At 37.7% G+C, this 26706-nt stretch overlaps 1 protein-coding gene across 3 annotated transcripts; it reads right to left on the reverse strand.

The window, feature by feature from the left end:
* Positions 1 to 10608: 10608 nt before the first annotated feature.
* LOC139114202 (dual specificity testis-specific protein kinase 2-like) lies at positions 10609 to 24668 on the reverse strand. Of its 3 annotated transcripts, XM_070675782.1 has the most exons (6): positions 24274 to 24668; positions 17722 to 17898; positions 15493 to 15641; positions 13584 to 13850; positions 13105 to 13191; positions 10609 to 12504 (listed from the first exon to the last, which is right to left on the reverse strand). In XM_070675782.1, exons 1-3 carry the CDS (start codon positions 24460 to 24462, stop codon positions 15606 to 15608), a joined length of 402 nt encoding a protein of 133 aa, XP_070531883.1. In that variant the 5' UTR covers positions 24463 to 24668; the 3' UTR covers positions 10609 to 12504; positions 13105 to 13191; positions 13584 to 13850; positions 15493 to 15605. The 3 variants fall into 3 exon arrangements, with proteins under 3 accessions (XP_070531883.1, XP_070531881.1, XP_070531882.1); XM_070675780.1 differs by lacking the exon at positions 24274 to 24668 and having other exon boundaries at positions 12228 to 12504; positions 17722 to 17863; XM_070675781.1 differs by lacking the exons at positions 15493 to 15641; positions 17722 to 17898; positions 24274 to 24668 and adding an exon at positions 14810 to 14940 and having other exon boundaries at positions 12228 to 12504.
* Positions 24669 to 26706: the final 2038 nt, after the last annotated feature.

Consider the following 26706-nt stretch of genomic DNA (forward strand, 5'->3'; position numbering starts at 1 on the left):
AGGCATCATCGCAATTGCAAGAGTGTCATTTCTGTGCGTTTTACGGTCATTCTGTAGAGGAAGGTACAGGATAAAAACGTATTCACCCTGCATGAATAGCAAAAGCAGTACTGGGTGTGCTGTAAGTTCAAAGTTCAAGGTTCAAGGTTCATCTGAAACGATGTCACGCTTTACATATATTAGTCCGTGGGCTAGAGGGGTCTACGTGCACCCCCCCCCCCACAGGATAACAAACCTGTATTTTTCAGAACCCTTGGGATCCCTAGAATACGAAATGGAATTTTAACAGGAAAAATATAGGGACGCAATAGCTGTTATGGTCATGTTTTGAAGGGTACCGCAAAATCACGATTTTCCAAGCCAAATGCATTTTCGTCAAATCTGTCTTCTTGTAAGTCATGTGCTGAGCTCATTTTTTAACATAACCTCACTTGTTTGGTATCATTAGAAAGGGAATTTATTCCTCTTTAAGATGACATATTGCACTATGCAATATCTTCTACAGTTTTTGTCAAATATAACCAAAACTTACCCCTTACCCCGACATTTAACATTGCAAATTACAGTAAAACTCAAATTCTAACAATTTTTTAGCTAGGTATAATAAAAAATGCATTGCTTTGTCTGAAATCTGTTTTATTTGATACAGGGACATGTCAGAAATATGAAATAGACTTTTAACAGAAAAAATATTGGGAATCTACAGCTGTAACAGTCATATTTTGAAGGGTGCCGCAAAATAACAGTGTTGCAGATTTGCATGCATTTTTGTTAAAACTGTCTTCTTATAAGTTATCTGCTGAGCTTGTTTTTGAATATAACCTGGCTTGTTAGGTATCATTAGAAAGATAATTTACTAATCTTTGAAATGACATATTGTAACATGCAATATCGTGTGTAGTTTTCATGATATATAACCAAAACTTACCCCATACCCCAAAGTTTATATTGAAAATTTCAGTCATAGCTAAAACCAAATTCTACCATTTTTTTAGCTTGACACAAAAAATATGGCCGTTTTTGCTATGAAATCTATTTTATTTGGTACAGAGACATGTCAGAAATATGAAATAGACTTTTAACAGAAAAAATATTGGGAATCTACAGCTGTAACAGTCATATTTTGAAGGGTACCGCAAAGTAACAGTGTTGCAGATTTGCATGCATTTTTGTTTAATTTGTCTTCCTATAAGTTATCTGCTGAGCTTGTTTTTGAATATAACCTGGCTTGTTAGGTATCATTAGAAAGATAATTTACTAATTTTTAGAATGACATATTGTAACATGCAATATCTTGTGTAGTTTTCATGATATATAACCAAAACTTACCCCATACCCCAAAGTTACATTGAAAATTTCAGTCATAGCTAAAACCAAATTCTACCATTTTTTTAGCTTGACACAAAAAATATGGCCGTTTTGCAATTAAATCTGTTTTATTTGGTACAGAGATATATCAGAAACATGAAATAGACTTTTAACAGAAAAAATATTGGTAATCTACAGCTGTAACAGTCATATTTTGAAGGGTACCGCAAAATCATAGTTGTAGCAGATTTGCATGCATTTTGTTAAATTTGTCTTCCTATAAGTTATCTGCTGAGCTTGTTTTTGGATATAACCTGGCTTGTTAGGTATCATTAAAAAGCTAATTTACTAATCTTTAGAATGATATATTTAACATGCAATATCTTGTGTAGTTTTCATGATATATAACCAAAACTTACCCCATACCCCAAAGTTTACATTGAAAATTTCAGTCATAGCTAAAACCAAATTCTACCATTTTTTTACCTAGACATATAACATCTGGCCATTTTTGCTATTAAATCTATTTTATTTGGTACAGAAACATGTCAGAAATATGAAATAGACTTTTAACAGAAAGAATATTGGTATTCTATGGCTGTAACAGGCATATTCTGTGGAGTACTGCAAAATCACAGCAGTGCAGACTCATATGTGCTTTTGTTAACTTTGTCCCATTGTAGGTCTTCTGCTGCGCTTATTTTATTACATAACCATGTTTATTTGGTATCATTAAAAAGCTAATTTACTACTGTTCTAAATGACATATTGTTATATGCCATGTCTGATATAGTTTTCATGGAATATGACGAAAACTTACCCCATACCACAAAGTTTATATCGAAAATTACTTTCGTAGCTATCGTAAAATTCTACCAATTTTCTAGCTAGACATAACAAATAAGGCAATGCTTTATATGAAATCTTTTTATTTGGTACTGAAAAATGTCAGAAATATGAAATATACTTTTAACAGAAAATATATTGGGACTCTACAGCTGTAACAGTCATATTTTGAAGGGTCTCGCAAAATCACAGTATTGCCAACTCGCTTGCTTTTTTGTTAAATGTGTCTTCTTATAAGTCATCTGCTGAGCTTGATTTTTGACATAACCTGGCTTGTTAGGTATCAATAGAAAGGTAATTTACTAGTCTTTAAAATGACATATCGTAATATGCAATGTCTTGTTTAGGTTTCATGAAATAGGACCAAAACCTACCCCATACCCCAAGGTTTACACAGCAAATTACTGCAAATCTGAAACTCTACCTTTTTTTACAATTTATTAACTTTATATACCAAAGGCAATGCTTGTATGCAATCTATGAAATCTGTGTTTTTGTTGAAAGTATGTCACAAATATGAAACTAACTTTTAACAGGAACATAATATGATTTTGTAGCCTTTTGGATCATATTTGGAAGGGTACCCAGGTATCAGGGCAAATTTGCCGAAACACATACATTTGCAATATATGGGTTCCCCCTCCAAAAATGATCCAAATGGCTACTAAATTGTATCATCTTCCCGTTATAAGTTAATTTTATACTTGTGACATACTTTTGTAACAAATAAATCAGATTTTAAACAAGAATTGCCTTTTGTATGATGTGCAGCAAAAATGGTAGAATTTAAGATAAGCCGTAATTTGCGATTTGAACTTTTTGGGTATGGGGTAAAGTTTGACCATATTCCAGGAAAACTATGAATGACATTGTATATGACAATATGTCATCTTAAAGAAAAATAAATTGCCCTACTAATGATACCTCACAAGCCAGGTTGTGTCACAAAATAAGTTCAGCAGATGACTTACAAGAAGAAGAATTTAACAAAAAAGGTGCCAGTTTGCGGTACTGCGATTTTGCATTTCCCTTCAAAATATGGCTGTTACAACCATACAGTCCAAATATTTTTTCTGTTAAAAGTCTATTTCACATTTCTGACATGACCCAGTACCATATACAACAGATTTAATACCGAAACAGAGCTATTTTTATCATGTCTAGCTAAAAATTCACGGAATTTGATCACGTTATCTATGACAGTACTTTCAATATAAACCTTGGGGTATGGGGTACGTTTTGGTCATATTCCATGAAAAATATACAAGATATTGCCTGTTACAATATGTCATTGTAAAAGAATATTTAATTACCTTTTCAATGATACTAAACAAACTCAGTTATAATCAATAACAAGCTTAGTAGACGACTTATAAGATGACAGATTTAACAAAAACGCATACGAATCAGGAATACTGAGATTTTGCTGTACCCTTAAAAATACAGCTGTTACAGCTATAGAATCCTAATATTTTTTCTGTTAAAAGTTCATTTCATATTTCTGATATGGCAAAATACAAAATAAAACAGATTTCATACAAAAAATTGTCTAATTTTTTATGTCTGCGTAAAAAATTGCTTGAATTTGACAGTAGCTATGACAGTAGTTTTCGATGTAAATTTTGGGGTATGGGGTAAGTTTTGGTCATATTTCATAAAAATCTGTACAAGATATTGCATGTTACAATATGTCATTTTAAAGACTAGTAAATAATCTTACTAATGATACCTAACAACTTACATTATATTCTATAAGAAGCTCAGCAGATGACTTAAAAGACGATAGATTCAACAAAAATGCACACAAGTCAGGAATACTGAGATTTTCCTGTACCCTTCAAAATCTGACTGTTACAGCTGTAGATTCCCAATATTTTTTCTGTTAAAAGTCTATTTCATATTTCTGATATGTTCCTGTACCAAATAAAATAGATTTCATAGCAAAAACGGCCATATTTTTTGTGTCAAGCTAAAAAAATGGTAGAATTTGGTTTTAGCTATGACTGCATTTTTCAATGTAAACTTTGGGGTATGGGGTAAGTTTTGGTTATATATCATGAAAACTACACAAGATATTGCATGTTACAATATGTCATTCTAAACATTAGTAAATTATCTTTCTAATGATACCTAACAAACCAGGTTATATTCAAAAACTAGCTCAGCAGATAACTTATAAGACGACAAATTTAACAAAAATGCATGCAAATCTGCAACACTGTGATTTTGCGGCACCCTTCAAAATATGACCGCAACAGCTGTAGAGTCCTAATATTTTTTCTGTTAAAAGTCTATTTCATATTTCTGACATGTCTCTATACCAAATAAAATAGATTTCATAGCAAAAACAGCCAGATTTTTTGTGTCAAGCTAAAAAATGGTAGAATTTGGTTTTAGCTATGACTGAAATTTTCAATGTAAACTTTGGGGTATGGGGTAAGTTTTGGTTATATATCATGAAAACTACACAAGATATTGCATGTTACAATATGTCATTTTAAAGATTAGTAAATATCTTTCTAATGATACCTAACAAACCAGGTTATATCCAAAAACAAGCTCAGCAGATAACTTATAAGAAGACAGTTTTAACAAAAATGCATGCAAATCAGCAACACTGTTATTTTGCGGTACCCTTCAAAATATGACTGTTACAGCTGTAGATTCCCAATATTTTTTCTGTTTAAAAGTCTATTTCATATTTCTGACATGTTCCTGTACCAAATAAAACAGATTTCATAGCAAAAACGGCAAGATTTTTTGTGTCAAGCTAAAAAAATGGTAGAATTTGGTTTTAGCTATGACTGAAATTTTCAATGTAAACTTTGGGGTATGGGGTAAGTTTGGTTATATATCATGAAAACTACACAAGATATTGCATGTTACAATATGTCATTCTAAACATTAGTAAATTATCTTTCTAATGATACCTAACAAGCCAGGTTATATCCAAAAACAAGCTCAGCAGATAACTTATAGGAAGACAGTTTTAACAAAAATGCATGCAAATCTGCAACACTGTTATTTTGCGGTACCCTTCAAAATATGACTGTTACAGCTGTAGATTCCCAATATTTTTTCTGTTAAAAGTCTATTTCATATTTATGACATGTCCCTGTACCAAATAAAATAGATTTCATAGCAAAAACGGCCAGATTTTTTGTGTCAAGCTAAAAAAATGGTAGAATTTGGTTTTAGCTATGACTGAAATTTTCAATGTAAACTTTGGGGTATGGGGTAAGTTTTGGTTAGATATCATGAAAACTACACACGATATTGCATGTTACAATATGTCATTTCAAAGATTAGTAAATTATCTTTCTAATGATACCTAACAAGCCAGGTTATATCCAAAAACAAGCTCAGCAGATAACTTATAGGAAGACAGTTTTAACAAAAATGCATGCAAATCTGCAACACTGTTATTTTGCGGTACCCTTCAAAATATGACTGTTACAGCTGTAGATTCCCAATATTTTTTCTGTTAAAAGTCTATTTCATATTTCTGACATGTCCCTGTATCAAATAAAACAGATTTCAGACAAAGCAATGCATATTTATTATGCCTAGCTAAAAAATTGGTAGAATTTGAGTTTTACTGTAATTTGCAATGTTAAATTTTGGGGTAAGGGTAAGTTTTAGTTATATTTGACAAAAACTGTAGAAGATATTGCATAATGCAATATGTCATCTTAAAGAGGAATAAATTCCCTTTCTAATGATACCAAACAAGTGAGGTTATGTTAAAAAATGAGCTCAGCACATGACTTACAAGAAGACAGATTTGACGAAAATGCATTTGGCTTGGAAAATCGTGATTTTGCGGTACCCTTCAAAACATGACCATAACAGCTATTGCGTCCCTATATTTTTTCTGTTAAAATTCCATTTCGTATTCTAGGGATCCCAAGGGTTCTGAAAAATACAGGTTTGTTATCCTGTGGGGGGGGGGTGCACGTAGACCCCCTCTAGCCCACGGACTATATCCTATTTTATCATTTCTTCACAGAATCGACACCAGACGCACTCTGTTCTGGATATGCGGCAAGATCAGTCTTTGTTCATAAATCCGTTTTTTCATTATTCTTGATTTTAATGATGAATTTCATATAGTAACCCAATCTTTAATACACATGATGTGTTGAGGTATACATTGTGCGGCCATACTTTGAGATTTCGCGAACAGGTTTGCAAACACTTTTAGCTCATCGATTACGGAATGTGACGTGGAACGTGGCTATAGTAATATTTATACAACAACTGCCATTATGATGAGATTGGGTTAATAGTAAGAGGGGAGAGGTCGGCACTTTTTATAGAATAGGCGGTCATAATTTGATGCTTAATATGACAAATGAGCGACATAATAAATCAAACAACAATTTGAAAGTGCACATGTATACACAAACACATATAAATTTGGATGTATGTGTTTACGTATGGTTGATGGACGCACGCACTCACGCGCGTATGTATGTATGTATGTAGGTAGGTAGGTAGGTAGGTAGGTATAGGTAGGTAGGTATGGATGTATCAATGTATGTACGGTATCTGTTTCATGATCTGTACCCATCCATTCATCAATTCAACTGTGTGTACTGTGTGCCTTCTGTTTTTTTATTTTTATATCTAGCGTACAAAGTAAAATTAAATACCAGCAATAAATGTAAACCACCGAAATACAGAAAAAGATGAATAAAATATTGTTAGGTTTGACATATCTTTTGGTAGAGACTTACACAAACATAGAGAGGAACTAATTGTAATGGCGAGTATGAGTCGCCATTCTGTGTCAACTCTACATCATCTAGTTCAGCTTATATCGTGCGGATGACCAAATATTACTGTTTCTTTTTAATGGGGTCTCCCTTAAACCAGAGTTTAAACCTAGCGTGGAAAGGTGGTCTTTTATCCTCTTGTACATCTTCTTGTAGCACTGCTGTCTGGTAGTGTTGCATTGACGTGACACAACTGTTTCACCTAACCTCCATTGAAGATCACTGACGATGCAAATCACAAAGCTACGCATAACACCCGCACAATCTTGCACTCGATGATAGCGGCGTATTACTATTGTGGCTCGAATCGTGTCAGGTGATTCCGCTCTGGCAAAACTTGGAAAACGTTTACTCCTTGATAAAAATTTCGAAAGGACAATGGGTTAATTGTACAGCATTAATAAAGGGAGAGAGAGAGAGGGGGGGACGGGGGTGTAGGCGAGGTTTCTAGCTGACTTATGTCATTCAAAAGTACCCTACGCATCAAATTTAACGTAGACAGTAATAATATATCGTAGGGTTTGACAATTTTATCTCAGAGTGAAGAATGATCGACGCTTGGAGCATTCCTTTCCCAGGACTATAGAGCTACACCAATCCATTTGACTAAAGGGTAAATATGAGTCATTCTGGCAAGTGTTTGTGCCGTTCTCTAACAAGGCATGTCGTAGTTGCATATCAGTGTATTTTTCCTTACATTTTGATAACCATAAGAAATCGGAACAAGGTGAGAAATCTCGAATATGAAGTTGAAGAATTGCACCTAAATGTATAGCTGTGCCTTCTACGTTAATAATATCGGACAGTGGCAAAATGAAAACGTAAGAGGCCCCCATCTCTCTCTCTCTCTCTCTCTCTCTCTCTCTCTCTCTCTCTCTCTCTCTCTCTCTCTCTCTCTCTCTCTCTCTCTCTCTCTCTCTCCTATCTGTTGTCAAGCTTGCATTTTATATCAATTGTTTGATGTTTTACTCAAGCAGTTGGTAACTAACCTACGTATCCACACATGACATTAAGTGATTGATTAAAACTCCGACATGTATGAAAAATAACATTGGAAGGCTACGTCTGAAGTAACTGTATACAGCATTTGTTCAGATGCTCCTTACGGCACAAATCAGTGCTTGTCTGAATGTGCCTTTTAGGTAGTACAGTTAACAGTCTTAATTTTTGGTTCGAACTTTCCGTTAGGAAACTTTAAAAAATTCCCTTTCGAAATCAATGATAACAAGTAGGAGACATCGTTTAAATATTGGTGCTGGAGAAACAAATTACCCAACATTTACCGACATTTGAAATTCAAAATGGCCGCCATCTCCGTTTTAAGGTAGTTTGCGTCTCGAAAGTTAAAGACTTAAAATTTTGCTCAAACTTTCCTGAGTGAAACTTTCATTCATTCTCTTAACAAATCTACAATAAAAAATCGGGGGGTCACCATGCAGTTTTGAACTACCGAACAAATTACCCAACATTTTGCGATATTTGAAATTCAAAATGGCCGCCATTCCTGTGTTAGCTGTATGGGGAAAAATTAAAAGTTAGATTTTCTAAGAACTAAGCCGGTGAAAGTTTTTCTTTCTCCAAGAGCTTTAAAATGATCCTCCATAAGTGGTAGATTGGAAAAGAATTATAGAAATTGGAGAATCCGACTATGATGTGTCCTCGAGGCGCGTTCTACCTTAACTCAGAGAAGTAAATAAAATTTTCGATTTTTAAACAAATACTTAAGCTAGGATGTTTGAAATGCGACCTTACAAGAGGTACTTCACAGTAAGCCCCCCACAAGTAGTTGACCCAAAATAATTGTAAACGTTTGGGCGTCCGAATACCTGCCCAGGAAGCGCAATCTATCTTAATGTAAATGAACACATTGTGATGTATATGATTTTAGTGATGTCACATGTCACTTTAATAAATAAATACTACTACATACCGCCTAAGATAATGTTCTATAGTACTATGGCTCAGAATAGGTCAAGTGCAATCTCCAGTCATGCCATGTTCATCCTTGTTTGCATTTTGTAAGCAAAAAACATAAGTAATAAAGTAGTCCGCACAGTACATACGGGTATCTGATCAGATTTTTGTAATTATTTCCTTATTGCAAAGTAAATAAAGTCGAAAAATTACTACTCATCCATCAAATGTTGATAATATCAAGATAATGTAAAACATTCATAGAGGTTTGCATTTGTATGCATACGAGAAATTAAAACCAAGAAACAGCCAATATTAGACCTCTGAACATGACAGTTTTTGCAATCCTTCCTTACGAGATCGCATGGCATGGACGAATTTATATTGTTCAAGATGAAGCGACCTTGTAACTTGGGGCAAATATTTTCAATTCAGTCAGGAGAGTGCGGACAGTCAGCCGAAATGTCATCAAGCGTGTACGTCAGAATAAAACAGCTCCCATCGGGTGCAATGTTTACCTTAATTTCAGACAACTATAGTTGTCTGAGCTTTAACGGGGTCTTCTCAGGCGGGGTGGCAGCGTTTCCGGTTTCAGTCGAAAGCAGTCCAAGGGAGAGAAGTGAAGTCTCCAAGCGCTATGCGCTTATTGACCGAGGGCCAGTGCATGCCGCCCCTTCGACGAAGTCGGATGATATCACGTATGCAGCAAAACATACAAAACGCTTCAGGAAAAATGCCTTTGACGGAATAGAAATCACTTGAACGAGTTCCCGAGTACATTAACTGTGCCTTGGGGTTTCGACTCAGAAATTAGTTTTGAAATTCCGGACAATTTACACGCAGATGGAATTCGAAAACAAAAACCAGAGTCCCCAAAGCTCAAAGAGATGGCGTTAACAGAGTTGAAAGCAGCATTTTTCCCAAGTGATTTAACAATTCATCTTCTATGTTCGTATTCGATGTTTATAATGTTATATAGGATCTGCTATCAGAAAGATAACAACAACCGTTAACAGCCAAGGGAGAGACTGCCTTGTAAACTTTTCAGTCGACAATGCACATTATACCAGTATATTTATGGCGATTGGTTGAGTCGCAAAAATACGAAGTCACACAAATGTGCGACATTGACGATATACAAAGGTGCAACCCGGCCACAACATGTCTAAAGGGTCTGAAAATAAACGACTTTTCTACCACTGAAAGAAATGAGAGGTAAATTTGAGGGAAAGTTATTGAGAGCGTATCTACTAAAATAAGTCCATGAAATTAGATCCAATGATTATAGTAAAACTGTACTAGTTTTTCAGTGGCGCGTACATGTCTTTGGTTATAATTCATGTCGTCTGCTGCGGCGAGCCTTACATTGTAAATGTACAGTCAACTTTTCGCGTGCACAGAGGCTCGCCGCAGCAGACGACATAGTATGACCAAAAACGTGTGCTCGCCACTTTATAAGCCTACTATAATCATTGACCCTAAATTCACACATTTCTGTGTTAAATGTACAGCACGCGGGTTAACTGTAATTGTTCATATTTCAGGGCCTGTTTCATACGAAAAATTTATTCGAGCTTTCACGTGAATATCCAAAACTCATACGATAGCAATAAAGCATTCCAGCGACACTGGTATACCACTCATTTCTAACCAGCTCAGCCGATACACGCACTCCGGCGCCTATCGCACATGTGTAAATATCATACACCGGGGTTGCATACATAAAAAACACAGGTGCACAAATTACGCATAAGTCGCACTGTAAAGCGTGGTTTATCGGAAATTTATTGCTATTACAATTTCGGTAATACAACTTATTACCTCATATTAGGTCAAATTAAAAAGAATGTGTTCCCAATGACATATCTCAGAAAATTAGGGTAGGTACGTGTAGGTCGGTGTAATACTTTTTTAGTTTTATTTTTGTTGGCTGAGACCCATAAAATTAATGCGGTAAAATTTAAAAGAATTTAGGCCTACTCGTGTTTTGAAAATGTGTATGGGGACTCATTTTTCTAGGGCAGGTCGGGTATATTTTATTTGACCTCGTTAAGAAGTTGATGAATTCCTCCCGCTTGTACACGTCGAAATTCGCAAATAGATATTGTTACGTAGAGGCCATTGAAGATAACTTCATGTCCGCATCCGGGTCCGAGGGTACAGAGGCAACTGTCTAAACCCTACTACTGGGGATTTCAAATTCAAATCAGGCCTCGTTCGATATTTGATCGCCCACCGACCATTTCATTCATGTACATTTTGCCAATTTTCGTAAGCTTCGTCCTTGTTGCGCCTACGAGGATCTGTAAAATCAACTGTGATTACAATTATGGTGGCGCTGTATAATAGTTTCTGGTAAATTGATGATGAGTGTACATTTTCTGTAGTTAATTACTGTGCACATTTTCCCAATTACTGTACACACACTTTACGCTCATGTCAAGGGACCCGTAGCCATGTAGCGTAAATCCATCAGTTAATTTCCACTGTATCACTGATATGTCGGACACATTGCGTGCCTCTTCATCCTTTCAATAGTTATCTTGTCGAGAAGAGGAACATCAAAATGATCCATTGCCTTGTTGATTCATAATACATTGCTAATTTGTCGTTGCCTAGACACCGATAATTAAAGCGTTAAAGAAATCCATTACATTGATCGTACGCGTTGTCACGTGACAGGTGACGTCAGCTGATAAGACATTTCAGAGCATTCCCATCTAGTACCCTCTACCCAACGTGTCCGAGTCGTTTAATGGAGAAAACAGAAATCTCACAGTATTAATAAGCAGTTATCTCTCGTAAGAGATATCTTGATAAATATACATATACACAGTTTAAATGGCAGTTACCCGAGGCATTGTAAACACTTAACTATAGATAACCTGATCGGCCTAAAAGTATTGCTAAATTATTTTCGCTTTCTTTGGGCTAACTGTGAAAGACACTAAAATTCTTGGTTCTCACATACATCCGATACTCGACTAGGGGTTACATTTGTACAACACCTTCGTTATTTTCATTTGTGATATATTTGCATATTGCGATAATATGTGTATCAGCGAAAAATATTTACAATTAAATACACAAAATACATATTTTTGTAATATTGTTTACATTAGGATTGCTCATAAATATATAACTTAGTGAATAATTCGTGATAGTTTAAAGTTATTATGCCCAAATACCCAGTGTCGGTGCCCGTATTATGAATATTGTGAGTAGAATCGTTTCACATAGATGATAAAAACCACAGCAAACGTGGTCCAGTTTCTCATTGCGTCATGAGTTCGTCATTTCCGTTTCGCTGATAACGGATAGCTGTGGCTGCGCTATGCTTGATCTCTTTCTCTTGGTTCTGGCGACAGCGGCGCTATACACTTCATCAGTTTCAAAGTTCGGTTCATTGCATACGGTCAATATTTCATTGTTATTATTCGTTGTTGTTGCCTCATCTATATTGTCAATTCTCTCATTTGTGTGCCTACTGGCGATCATTTCTGCCTCAGTTGTCGTGGGCAAGTCACTGTCTCCTTCGAATACTTGATCCGCGGCTGGTAATGTCATATTTACCGTTGGGGGCGCTGTCCAGTTCCTGGATGATAGCTGTTGTGATTGAGACGATGTCTGAAAACCATGGTCTGACAGATGGATCAAGCTTGAAGAAATAAGTAGAGTAATATTGTAAGAAACTTCTATTTATAATTTCATGAATTGAATTAGAAAAAGTCTATTCTATAGAGCTTTGTTACAATACGATAATATCATAATTTGACATTAAATGCAGCTCAAAAGTTCTGCATATCAAAGGAACTACATTATGTACACTGTTGATATCCTGCAAGATTCAAAAGTCAGCATAGCTAGTATTTTCATAGAGCCTTCCAAGGCAACCTCACGTAAGTTTTGTTGTGCGCCATTAGAAAGCAATGTAACAACGACGCCGGACACGTCTTCAGTACACTAGTCCCTTAGATGTGAGAGTTTCTGGCAGTTCAATGCATGTTAGTAGCCTGGCTTTTCCTCCTGAAGATGGTTGTTCCTTGCGACATATAAATGAAGGATGGGCGAGTTTTCTGGCGGAAGAGCACGGAGAAACTTGATATGCTGTCAGAAATATTGACTGCTTATTGATCGAGAGGATATAATGAATGAAAATATTTTTGACGTCAGTCAGTTGGCAAACTGGTACATGACAGCAGGAGAATATAGACTGAAAACGTGACGTCACGTATCCTTTGCCTATAAGCTTACTTACATCACAGCACCTTTCTGCCAATTGCAGAAATGCCGGTGGGCAGTCTTCGCACTTTTGTCTGAAATGTTCCACGTCCAGACCGAATGACTTCGGGTTTCGAGGTCATAGGACAAGAGAAAACGTAATCAGATAACTTTTAGACACATTTGCGCTTTTGTGTTTGCTTGACAATTTCGAATCCTATGATGAAGGTGAAATAGTAAAGAGAAAATACACTAGCTATAATTAGCTTTTAGGTAACGTTAGCTTATATTTTTAATTTCCATACAACTATGACCTCGATTTTGTACCTTTTCCTCAGTGTACCGATACAATTGTATTTCATGTTGGTAATTCGAGATTTTTGGCACAGATTCTACATGTAGGTCAAACCATGTCCTTCAAAATTCTGAAATACATCAGTGGCGACTAATGGATTGAAAGGGGGGACCCTCTATACGCTATGGTAAATCATAAAACCCCGTGACCACTGTACTCACATTTGTTCTGGGTAAATCGTCCGGATCGGCGTGCACTCTCGCGATCATCTCGCACAGCGTTATGCCGAACGAGAACACGTCCACTTTTTTGTTGTAGACTTCTCCCCGCATCATCTCGGGCGCCATCCAGTAGGCAGAGCCAACGACTGACATCTTCCGAGGCGAGTCCGGCTGTGTGTTTGGTTCCACCTGTACGACCCTGGCAAGGCCGAAGTCGGCTACCACAGCCTGGCGGGAGTTATTCGGCAATTCACGTAATAGACAGTTCTGCAAGACAGATTTGAAATTTGAAGACACAATGAAGTCTCCCCGACTTAATTATTTTAAAGATATGGTCACATAATAATAATAATAATAATAATATTTATTTCTTATAGAGCGCATTACATTATAAAAATCTCAATGCGCTTTACACAACACTAAAAAAGAGCTGAGGTAAATTATAAATAAAAATTACGAGAAAACACCAATAAAATGCAAAGAGGTAAATTTTAAAAAGTGTCTAGGAATAAAATGATCTAAAAAGATAAGTTTTTAACTGACTTCTAAAATTGTTAAAAGAATTAGCAAGCCTTATCTCAAATGGTAAAGCATTCCACAAATGGGGAGCACATACAGAAAAGGCTCTATTGCCATAAAAAGCCGTGTTGCAAACAGGCTGATGCAAAATGATCGCACCACTAGACTGGGACCTAAGTGTACGACCAGTATGACGTACTGTTAGCATTTCTTCTAGATAGTCGGGGGCTTGGCCTGTTAGAATTTTGTAGGTGAAACAAAGAATTTTAAAATCAATTCGTTTCTGGACTGGAAGCCAATGTAAATTTTGTAGTACTGGTGTTATGTGGTCCTTTTCTTCTTTCTGCTAACAAGCCGGGCGGCTGAATTTTGAATAGCCTGGAGTTTACGTATTTCAAAATTCGGAAGACCAAAAAGAAGACTGTTGCAGTAATCCAAACGTGATGTAATAAAGGCGTGAACAAGTTTCTCCGTGGTACGTTGGTCGAGAAGATCACGAATCTTTCCTAACCTCCAAATCGCATGTGATGCTGATCTACAAATATTTGTAACATGGTCTGACATGGTGCAGGCAGAGTCCATTGTAACACCTAGATTGCGAACTGATTCAGATGGATATACACTGACATCACCAATCCGAAAATTACAACGAGGGACAGTTCCCTCAATCCCAAACTTTGAGGAAAAATGTACAACCTCTGTCTTACCGTCATTGAGTGCAAGCATATTGACCCTCATCCATCCCGAATCTCGTCTAAACACGACTCGATCGTGGCAATGGGAACCTGGTTACCGTCGCATGTAATATAGGATTGGGTGTCGTCAGCATACATCATGTAATCTAAATCATATTTGTTAATAATGTCCTCCAGGGGTGCCACATAGAGACTAAAGAGAATTGGTCCAAGGACAGAACCCTGAGGAACACACACAAAACAACGACTGTTCTTCCGACAGGATTGACTTGACGCAAACAGACTGTGTACGCCCCGTAATGTAAGAATTGAACCAGTCAAAAACAACACCTGTGATGCCAAACCGATGACGCAGCCTGTGTAACAGAATGGCATGGTCAATCGTATCGAAAGCAGAAGAAAGGTCGAGTAAAATCAAAATTACATCTTTACGTTTATCTAAAGAGCGAAGTATGTCATTCTGCACTCTAATGAGGGCAGTTTCTACATACTGGTTATTTAAATGGTTGCTGATGATAATGATAGCGAAGTTAAGGGGTTAAATATTCCACTCTTATTGGCATCAATGAACTCGGAACATGAAAGACTCCAAAGAGGCAAATTGTTTCAGAATCGACACGGCTGATGTTCTAAAGATCAAAGTTGTCACTAAGAATCGCAAAGCCTATTTTTTTCAAAATATGTATGTGACTTACACGTGACGTCAAGTCTCGGTGATAAATATTCCTCTCATGCAAATATTCCATGCCCCTGGCGATATCACGGGCGAAGTTTAACCTTTCCGTCCATGGGAGGGCGTTCTCTTGGTTCAGCAGCAAGTCTGGAGACATCCTCCGGAGATGTACTGAAAATACAACCGATGCATATATCAAAACGAAAACACATGACATTCGTCATAATAGCATCTATAGTTAAAGGGACGCCGGGTTGTCAGAACTGCGCTTGTGCGTCTTTCTTGTTTACAAACAATGTGTTCCATGCACGATATGTAGAAGTATCAGGTCAACATACCTGCAACCTTTAAAATTTAACGGTGTACATTATAACAAATGTGTTTTAACTCTCGCCAATCGCCAACGTAACTTGGATACAACGTTTACATCGGTCGTATGGATCCCATGCGATCTTTGAGCGCAGTTCCGACTACTCTCTCACTTTAAGCACTTTGATACTAGATCAGTAAGTAAGTTTGCATTTGGGTAGCCTATTTAGGTAAGGTACAGAAAATCGTTGGATATCTCTATTATCTTCTCAATGGCATACACCACACGATAGCAGAAGTACACACAATAATATTACATGATCAATACAGGCAATTTAGCAGCCAAGTTCAGTCTATTCCAGGGCAAATTGTTCCTTTTAAAGCCCCATGTGGCGTGGGAAAACTAAAAACCTTTATCAGTAACCCGGGATTCATAGAGCTACTTTTTAAAGCTACAAAGTCGTAAACAGTTTTGTAAAAAAGGCAAACGTTTCGTCTTATGAGTTTACGGTCCGTAAAACAAATGTCTCCCGGCATCAGTTTTGCAGTTCAAGGTGAGTTTAGTTCTCGGAGTTTGTTCGAAAAGAATGGACACAAACCTTAGAATAAACTCAAATATTACGAATTTGGCAATTCGGTAGTTTCCAACGGTGAAATTCTAAATATGTCCTTGATAGATGACATCTGCGAGACTAAGGAACTCTCTAAACGCAAATATCGTTTTTAGGATAAGGTATCGACTGCGAATGTTCACATTTGCTACTGTACAGTATTGTCCTGCAGTGATAGTCCATGGTTTGCTATGCTGCGATGTCTCGTCGAGCTTTGCATTGCGCGATCTTTATCATTCAAATGTTGTAGGTGGAAAATTCGTATCAGAACATTCGCCCACCCTTCAACTGTATCGCATGATTCTAAAGTAAATTTTGCAATAAGTGCAGCTTTACACACCTGCATGTTAACTATGCAGTGAGGGAAAATACATTTCAGATTGGGTCAGCTTGAATGAATAGGTCTGAACAAAATACTTGAACCTAACTTGGGAGAAACATCTTTCTGAAATACAAATACGTGCTTGAACTGAGCGTCAGTTGTGGTTTGAAAGTTTTAGCTTGTACCGAAGCATTCACTTACATGTAATATAGAAATCCTTCGGCACTATCATTAAAAAGAGACGTGGCGCCCTCTTTTTGTCGAAGTTGTAAGAAGGTAAATGATGTATATGGTGTGACCTTGAATAAACTTACATATCGTTACTTCGTGTACTTCGTCCTTGCCAAAACATTATGCAGTGAGTTGTTTGACTGCGGTGTCATAAAACTCGGAAACAAGCGGTTCCCTCATCCTCGATGGAGGACAAGGAAATGCTTTGATATTTTTGCTTTGATACTCTCCCTCCCTCCCTCCCTCCCTCCCTCCCTCCCTCCCTCCCTCCCTCCCTCCCTCCCTCCCTCCCTCTCTCTCTCTCTCTCTCTCTCTCTCTCTCTCTCTCTCTCTCTCTCTCTCTCTCTCTCTCTCTCTCTCTCTTCTCTCTCTCTCTCTCTCTCTCTCTCTCTCTCTCTCTCTCTCTCGCTTCATTAGCTTACTGTCTCGCAATTTCCTTATGAGGATACCCAAGGTTTAATTGCCTATCTATTTATTGTATCTATTTATAGCATTTATGTACGTGTTCATTATCGTATGCTATTATCAGCAAACACAAGATGGGGATTATCATATGTTCTGCGATAATTCATAATTTGGTAATGGGAAAGTCGACAAAGTGGTGGTTGATGGCGATGGTGATGGTAGTGGTGATAGTTGTGATGATCATTATGTAAATATATTTTACTGAAAGATATTACCAACTGCCTGGCAGTTGATCTAATCTGTAATGTTCCTGTCAATTTTATGTCTTCTGGTGTCTCATTATTGACCCTATCAGTGAGTCGTCGCATCTTACCTCCAGCATTGGATGTAGCTGTCCCTCCTTGATACACGCCCCGATCAACTTCAGCACGTTCGGGTGGTCCAGTTTATTCATTAATTCGAGCTCTTTCACTAATTTGATCTGATCCACCCGGCATTTGGACTTTCCAATCTTGACGACCACGACGTCACCGTTGCTATGGTTGGTAACCTGAGAGATTAATACAACGAGGAGATGGATTGATCGGAGGATTACTATGTCAAGTAAGTGAAAATACTAATTAGCAAGGAATAGTTATTAATGTCTCAGTGTACTTTGTTATTCATATTGTGATAGATCCATTGTCAGTGTAATGACAGTTGCATATATTTGACACACATAAATATAAACACACCACACACACACACACACACACACACACACACACACACACACACACACACAACCACACACACACACACATATATATATATATATATATATATATATATATATATATATAAAACAGAGCAGATAATACACAGAAATGAAAATACATCAAGTGTCAAAGTTATATATTACTCGAGTTTCACGCAATCGCGATCCATCTGTTGATCAACAATGACATACATACATACATACATACATACATACATACATACATACATACATACATACATACATACATATATGTGTATATATATATATATATATATATATATATATATATATATATATATATATATATATATATATATATATATATATATATATATATATATATACATGTACCCACTGAGTAAATGCAATGCTTATTCATCTCAAACACAATTTACGCATGAATTGGTAACACAGCGCCTTGGCGACCGCGTGACTAGGTCATTCTCGGGAGTCACGTGAAGTTAAGTGTCACATTTTGCAAAATGGTTACATATGATCACAAAATAGAAAGGTACATTGGCTAATTACCATTACCATATATGGCAAGCCGGTGTCAATTTTTTTTACAATTTTAGTGGCATCAAAGACACTGTTGTCATAATATGACAATGGTACTTTGAGAAATGGATGATGTTTTATCCAGGTAGTTCCACTTGTCGAAGATGAAAGCATTCAGCTTTTGCTCGATGATTCTTCAAGCAAACCTTCACTACTCTCTTTCGAATGAAGAATAAAAATCGGAGGGTCACCGTACTGGAGAAACAAAGAAATAAATTACCTATTATTTACTAATTTTGAAATTCAAAATGGCCGCCAACCCTGTGCTTTCTCTGTAGGTGAAAATATAATTCACAATTTTCAGAAAACCAAAGCTGGTCAAAACTTATTTACGTCATACGCTTCAAAATGAACTCCCGAATACAATCGGTAGACCAAAAGGATATTGTAAAAGTTTGACAGTCTGCACATTTGTCCCGAAGCGCATTCCACTAAGCAGTCAATAATTATGTGTTCAGAAAATTGGCAGGTTCTGGAATGAGTTACCCACAAAACATCCTTTACACCAGCCGACGTCACAACATTGGTGGAAAACCGATCACACAAGTCCAGGTGGTTCCAGTAGGCATCAGAAGTATATGCTAAATGAATTAACGTCTGCTCTCACAACACATACGTGAGCTACAAATGCAGGAAGTTTTCAAGTTGTATTATCTTACTCCGGCACATCAAGTATCGACAGGATCATGAGATTACGGTCGATTTAAGAAGGTATTACATTTCTTTACAAGAAAGTATTACTTCGTCAATTAAGTTCAAAGTACCTACGTAAACGTAAGGCATAATTGTGAATAACTCTGATAGACGATCTCTGTAACTGACCTTGAAATCGCAGGTACGTTATTATTGTTATTTATGCAAGTTATTATTATTATTTATAGTCGATCTTTTTAAGATTGTGAGTTATCTTTCGTTCCTATTACTGAAAGTCGGTTCTTTCTTCACAGCGGCTAACCTATCAGTATCAGCAAACCTGTCGTAAATTCTCAGAAAATTAGCACAAACAACATCATCACGTGTTCGTTCGAATTATTATACTAGTCCTGGTGACTTCTTGTTTCCGAGTTGCTGTTATCAAATGCATAATAAAAATAATTATTAAACTACCTTCTGCTCGGGCCAGTTTTCGATAGTAGATTGTTTACGGAAAAAAGGTAAAGAAGTTATTGCACAGAGCTGTTTTTACAAAATAAGTGAAATCATGTGCAACGGTGATAGTGCGAAGGCATTTTGCAGCAATTTTCTTTGAACATTTGCTTTCGAATTCTTAAAGTCAACTTTAAACCATTCTCATCAAAATGGTTGACTATCGTGCAGAGGGTGAGTTAGAGGAACAAATTAAGCTGAATTTTACCGATATTTGAAAGTCTCTGGGCAAAACTGAATTTCCCATTTCGTGAAAATAAGACTGGAAAACTGAAAATTGCACATCAGGCTCCAATCACTCAGTCAGCTGACAATAAAGTTATGAGAAGGTTTGAAACTCTCAATAGCCGCTGCATTTGTCACGTTGGAGTTTGGAAATGGTGTCAAGGGTTAAACGCCACGAGGTTCTGCGCGCCGATAACTCTGAGGTCACCAACCCAGCTGCAAGTATAGGCTATTAATAACGCTACACGTACGTTTAATGACCGTCAAAGTATTTTCAAACTCTATTTCCAAAATGGAAATGTAATTTGTTTTTCTATTGTCTCGGTCCGCAAAGGTTGATACATGTCTATGGCCATAATATATTCTGGAAGTCCCTCTGGTATCGTCAATCGGCATCCATCGTTTGGAAGCAAAGGGAAGCCGTCCAAAACTTCAGGGCGATTTATAATTGTTTCGACGACCTTGTTGTGTCTCGTAAGAATGATTAATATGCCATTTTATGTTTGTCAGCCTCTGTCTGCAGTAATCAGAAGTAGGCCCCATGGCCGTATACAGTAATCTTGGTACCTGGAATGTGGCTTCAGCGCATTTTATTGTCTTCCGCTTTATGGCCTGTGCTTGCTGGGAACGAACTTTTAAACTGTAATTTTACCGCATTCGTATTTTTACCGCGGGTTGCTAGACTGCAGTTTGCAAAATGCACATATTTCCGCTGAAGGAGAAAGAGAAGAAGAAGAAATTAATGATTTATGAGTTTATCGTTTGACAACCATATATCGATATACCTGCGATTTGAACTCTTGCTCCCAGTTGGTGGTTGATTATGTAGGTCACCGTTCGTGGCCAGATTGCTTTAGAAAAACTGTCCCTATGTGGAGACGACAAATTGTGTCGACTCCTGGGATATTTCTAATTCTTAGAGTGTTTCGTTGGATAGTTATAAAGTAGGCAAGCCCTTGTGTCTAATCACGTGCGTGTACCAAGTTACACAAGGAATGGCAATGCATTACAATTTAAGACATGTCCGCTGATGAAAGTCTGTATCTATGCTGTTCATATCAATTAGGGCATATGTCGAATTGTACATTTCAGAAAGGAGAGGACACGGCACCTGATAAGCTATAGACATGTGCGGTACGTTATTCAATTTCCTCGGCCTCGTTACTCCATATATAATGCCTCGCAAATACGACAACCAGCAACATTCTTATTTGTCTTTTTACATAATTGCCACTTTCCGTTGAAGGCACGTGCAGTGGCTCTCTGACTCGATTAGCAATCCGTAAACGTTCTTACTTTGATCGGTTTGTAGGCAGACTGAGAGACATAATACGTGACTGTAATGTTGGAAGGCGCAGCAAGAATCATAATTCAGAAAATGATATGGAAGGTACGACTCTAGCGGGTATATTTTTGACAAAAATGTGATATTTATGCGTTATTCACAATTAAGCCAATGGAAATGGGGAAATTACAGTATAAATTTGAATCCAATCTGTAACTTTATGTACATGCTCCCTTTGTCTTTGTCTCTCCCTTTGTCTCCACCACTTTATCGTTCCTGATACGTACACAAGAACTAAGAATCTATCAGATATGTACAAATAACCGTATGATGGTTGTTTGAGATAATAGGTGACTGTGAGCAATGTTTGGGTCACCAGTGTCATGTCAGCTGCTTTGCAATCAAAACTGCAGACACCGATATTAAAGCCTATATATCACCTGGCTTTCAGTCCATGTGACCAGTTTAAGTACAGCGAGAAGACATTGCCCGAGCAAGAGATTGCGATGTTAGCATGACTGACTGTTGACAGTCAGAGATTGCTAGCAGACAACACTTGGTGTTGCGTAAACTACTCGGGGTTACCACAAGTGATTGATTACGGCACCCAGTGGAACGCGCGTCGAAACAGACAACACGGAGCAATTTTAGAATATTGGGTCCACAGGTGAATTAGGATCGTAAAGGTGACATTGCGCCTGATTTACATGCACAGCTTGGCTTTGTTTTTTATAAACCGACACAATGCCACTCGGAAAAGAAAGCAATCTGCCAAAGTTTCTCCATTTCTAAACCGTCACTGAATTACCTCAAATGAGAAAATGGCGATAATTAAGAAAATTTAGAGAATCCCTCGGGGAAACATCACGTATCTAAGGCAATTTCATAATGAAAACAAATTATAGCATCCTTAATTGTTCGGCGATCTCTGATACGAAGAAGGGGGGTCAATAATGTACAGTCTATCGCTTGAATCTCCGTGGTAATATTATGTAACGGGTCAGAGAGAGAGAGAGAGAGAGAGAGAGGAGAGAGAGAGAGAGAGAGAGAGAGAGAGAGAGAGATGAGAGAGAGAGAGAGAGAGAGAGAGAGAGAGAGAGCATCTTTAGCTACTTAAATACTTTTTTGTTACACAGTTTGAGAGTTGCGCATGCGCTTACATTAGATAAAAGATGTCCTTTAAGAGTATCCTGAACGCCTAATCCTGCAGCAATTCCCAGATAAAAATAGAATTCGTAAGTCCCAACTGAATTTCATGACGTAAGATACCAAGCTTCAGACAGGAATCTAGAGGTGGCTCGCAAAAAAGGAGGTCAAACATACAAAGCGAAAAACCCAAAAATCCCTACCGTGTTATATCATTGCTATAATGCTAACCATAGACTATAGTTGAAGGGTTTATTTGCTAAGAGAAGATTTGATGAGAACTGTGGTTGTTGTACGCAGGGCGTGTTTGCTCAACTGCAGTGCAATAAAAAACAGGTCATGTTTGGATGGTTAGATCGTTGAGATTATCATCTGCAAAGTCAAAGACGCTCTTCACTTCAGATAATTCCGACTTGAAAGATTAAATAAGTCCATAAAATACTGTGCAGCCTAGGTGTTCATGACACATAGCTGAACAATTTCAAGTTCAGTGACATACAGCGCGACAGTGTTGACACTTGATTCTTTCGGATGCCTAGTCAACAAATTACAGTAAGTTTCATTTCTGTGCCGCAACTCTCTGAACTCTCAGTGTGACACAGACACATTGTACGTACAATGCAGACGATTAGCTTGGGTATCACAACACATTTCAAAGTCATCGACTCATTGATTAATTACAGTAAACCAGCATAGGGCAACTCTTGTCTGGACCGATAGCTGAACAGTTGATTTAATTTGATCTTCAGTATAGCTGTTTTGTAACAATTACAGCTGAAAGTTAGAAGTTATTGTGTCAGCTAAAACTGTCTCACACACAGTTGCGGCACCGAATTGAAATCCACTGTACTGCCTGCATGGGTGACCTTCATCTTGATTGGTTTCTATTGGAAATTTGTACATGTTATGTTTTTAATCGACCTAAAATTAGCATGCCATGTACCAGGCAGCACGAGAGGGGCGAAGGCATTCGAAATTGTCAAGTTGACGGAAAATAATAGAGCTCCTCCTTGTGTTTTTTTTTTTTGAATTAGGGGAAGTGTGCAAATCAACAAAGGTCGCTCTCCTACAACAAGGTTGAGATAGACCAGCGTTATTAAATAGTGTGTCAAATTACGACAAGGTCAAAGGTTAGCAATATATTTTCCGTCAAAATGACAAAAAGACCGCGGGCGGCCTAATTTCCTGGACAAAATAGTCAGTTTATCCCCGAGTTTATCAGAGCGGCGGACCGCGCTCTAATGCCCCGATACTTATATCGACGTTCGAACTACAGCAACAGGTGGTTCTTGAACACTATGTACCCTTGTACACATAGACTACAGAAGCACTTATGACGACAAGGTTCCTAACCGCGACGTATTTAATATTCTCAAGTTGGCGGTCAAAGGGGATTGTTTGGCTCCCGTTAATTGACTTAATTGCAACAATTCACTCTGCGGGTAGCATTTCGCAGCAGCCGCACGCCGTTTCCATAGATCTTAATTACTGTAATAGTCATGTAAACTTCTCCACAGTCAAAGGCTGTATGCCTAGCCATGTCAGTGAAGTTGCACACTCGTAGATCACAGTGCATGTAGCTGACGACGCGACGTCACTTTTTATCGTACACTCAGTGTGCTTATCGATTTTCAACCATACACGATATGCTCTAATACCTGCTCAAACGAATATAATATGGGCGATTTGTATCCTTCACACGACTGTCCGACCAAGGCCGCGGTTGTATATACACATAGTAAATCTTGAAGGAAGCCTGTCGTCTACCATGTCGTTCAAAAAACTATTTACTCTTGTAAACTCACCTTATACACATCGGCGAAAAATCCGCTATCAAGTTTCTCGGCCTCGAAGTCTTCCCACGTAGCGAGCTTTGTGACAGCGCTCAGTAAAGCAAAGCACGAACTCCCCGGCAGCGGTGTCCGGGGCTCCCGCTCAGGTTCCGTGCCTTCTGCTGTTGCTTCTAACCCATTGTCAGGCCTCTGCGCGGCCATGCCGTCCGCTGCACGCGGAGCGGCGTCCGTTCGCTGTTATCTCCCCCAGAACGCGCGTTCTCGCAGGCTGAAGACGTACGTGCTCAGGGCCGACGAAAGATAGATCAGTCAACGGGTCCACATATTTACAGAGGTCGATTGAGGATTGACTTGTTAAGGTCGACTACGGCTCGGTTGATTCATGCAACGCCTACTTGTAAATGTATACTCGCACATTGTCTTCGGCGTATTAAAAAGCGGTTTCGCATCATTGCTTGTTTTGTCGACAGGTTCTGTCGGCTATTGTTACGTTTGTGGCGTTCTATTTCCATGACGTCGTCAAAAATTTACATATTAAGCTTGCGCGTAATTCTAGAAGTTCACCAATATCTGAATATAGTTAACAGTATAATCTTCTGTAGTTTTCCGGACTTCGTCTTTTGACATCATATTTCAAAGTTGTCTTTTGATGACTGTAATATTTCTCATACATCTACATGTGTTTTCTAAATTTCTTTCTGTGTGGCCTTTTTCGTGTTTAAATTTACATTGTGTTTATGAATATTTTATCACATTTTAATGACTGTATAAAATACCTCTGGTCGCTGTTTTACGATATCAACAACAACAACAATAACAACAACAAAAACAATAATAATAATAATTTATATTCGTCGTCTACATCTTGATGACTATTATCTTTGTCAGATAAATACATCGTCAGTATCTTTAATTCATAGGCTAAAGGCATTATTAACAAGATTGGAACTAATTTGGGATAACTGAATCTTCATATTGTTCAAATTTCTCAAAAGTGTTGTGTGTTCTATAGCTGAATGTTGCATTATTACAAATCACTCATAAAAACAAGTGTGTAACTTAAGTAAAGAGGAAAGCCGATGAGCTTTCATTTGCAGATTAAACCGACATTATTTCACCATCCAATTATCCAAAATTAGTTTCAATCGTCTTTTATCGTAAAATTGTTATTAGTTAACGTTTTGTACACGAACAACCGCTAGTCAAGTTTCAAGGTCCCCAAAGAAGCAATGTTCACAATAAATATATCTCCGGAGAGAACAATTTAATATTCTCAAATGATGTGTCTAATCAGCCTCGTTCAGCTTGGGTCAGTGTACTCTCTGCATGTCGTGACGACAATCTATCCGCGTATTGTCTCTCTGTAAAATTTTCATGTGTACTCATCATTGAAAGCAGTTGATTGTCGATTATAATAATTCTGTTATCTATATGTCGGCAAGGCTCTAATACAAATACTCGTTATCATGGCACGGTTGGGGTTTGGGTCAGAGGTCATGTTTGTATGTGGAGAGCTTATTATCTAAAAAGAACTTATAACAAGAAGTCTCTGTAGCAATAGCGAACAATAACAATGGACAACAGAACTTCTCATTTTAAAGGAGGAATATTGTTTATTCTATTTGGCGTATGAAACAAAACATCATTTTTTTCTATTCTTATGCTTAGCATGACGTCGCTGCTTGCTTCAATCTCAGTCACGGTACACAGAACAGCCAATTATCCCTCTCTCTGTGTCTCTTTCTCTGTCTGTCTGTCTCTCTCTCTCTCTCTCTCTCTCTGTCTCTCTCTCTCTCTCTCTCTCTCTCCCCCCAGGGAATACTTCTATTGAAAGCTGCACAGGTGTGTGACGCCCGAATAGGTCACCTTTTTTCGAAAAACAAAAATCCCCCAAATTGGATCGTATTTTCATCTGAAAAACCAGAAAATCCCAATGCACAGAGAAAATACTTACTTTACAATAAAAAATAATGGTAAAAATTCAAACATATGTCAAGAAAATCAATAACGCTGGGTCCTAATTTTGGAATAGACATGGGGGCTCTTTTCAACTTTGGCGGCTCACTCCTGCAGGAAGATATTGGAAGTATTCCCGGGCTCTCAGTATTACTACAGAGAAACCACCTATTCACTCCCGGCCCCACTCCATTTATATACACAAGCAGTAAACAAAACCCCGCTGCTTGCATATTGTATGCACGAGAGGATATTGGGGGAGGCATTGATTTTTTTTCGCATACATAGCAGGGTCGGGGAATCTTAATATATTTTAGGTATCACTGAAACTTAGACGAAGGTCGATGCGCTGACAGAGCCTGAGAGGTTTCATGTTTTATCAGAATATGCAATTAAGGCAAACTCATAAATTTGCCCAGAGTGATGTGAGAGAGAGAGAGAGAGAGAGAGAGAAGAGAGAGAGAGAGAGAGAGAGAGAGAGAGAGAGAG

Source organism: Ptychodera flava, chromosome 16 (genome assembly GCF_041260155.1).
Source record: "Ptychodera flava strain L36383 chromosome 16, AS_Pfla_20210202, whole genome shotgun sequence".
NCBI lineage: Eukaryota > Metazoa > Hemichordata > Enteropneusta > Ptychoderidae > Ptychodera > Ptychodera flava.

Excerpts from the sequence above, each read along its gene's own strand:
- LOC139114202 (XM_070675780.1), bottom strand. The coding sequence starts at position 15,627 with ATGTCTCCAGACTTGCTGCTGAACCAAGAGAACGCCCTCCCATGGACG. Across the intron at positions 13,192-13,583 it reads ACGATTTACCCAGAACAAAT|TCATTCGGTCTGGACGTGGA; the intron begins GTGAGTACAGTG and ends CGAAACCCGAAG. Across the intron at positions 12,505-13,104 it reads TGGCAGAAAGGTGCTGTGAT|CTTGATCCATCTGTCAGACC; the intron begins GTAAGTAAGCTT and ends TATTTCTTCAAG.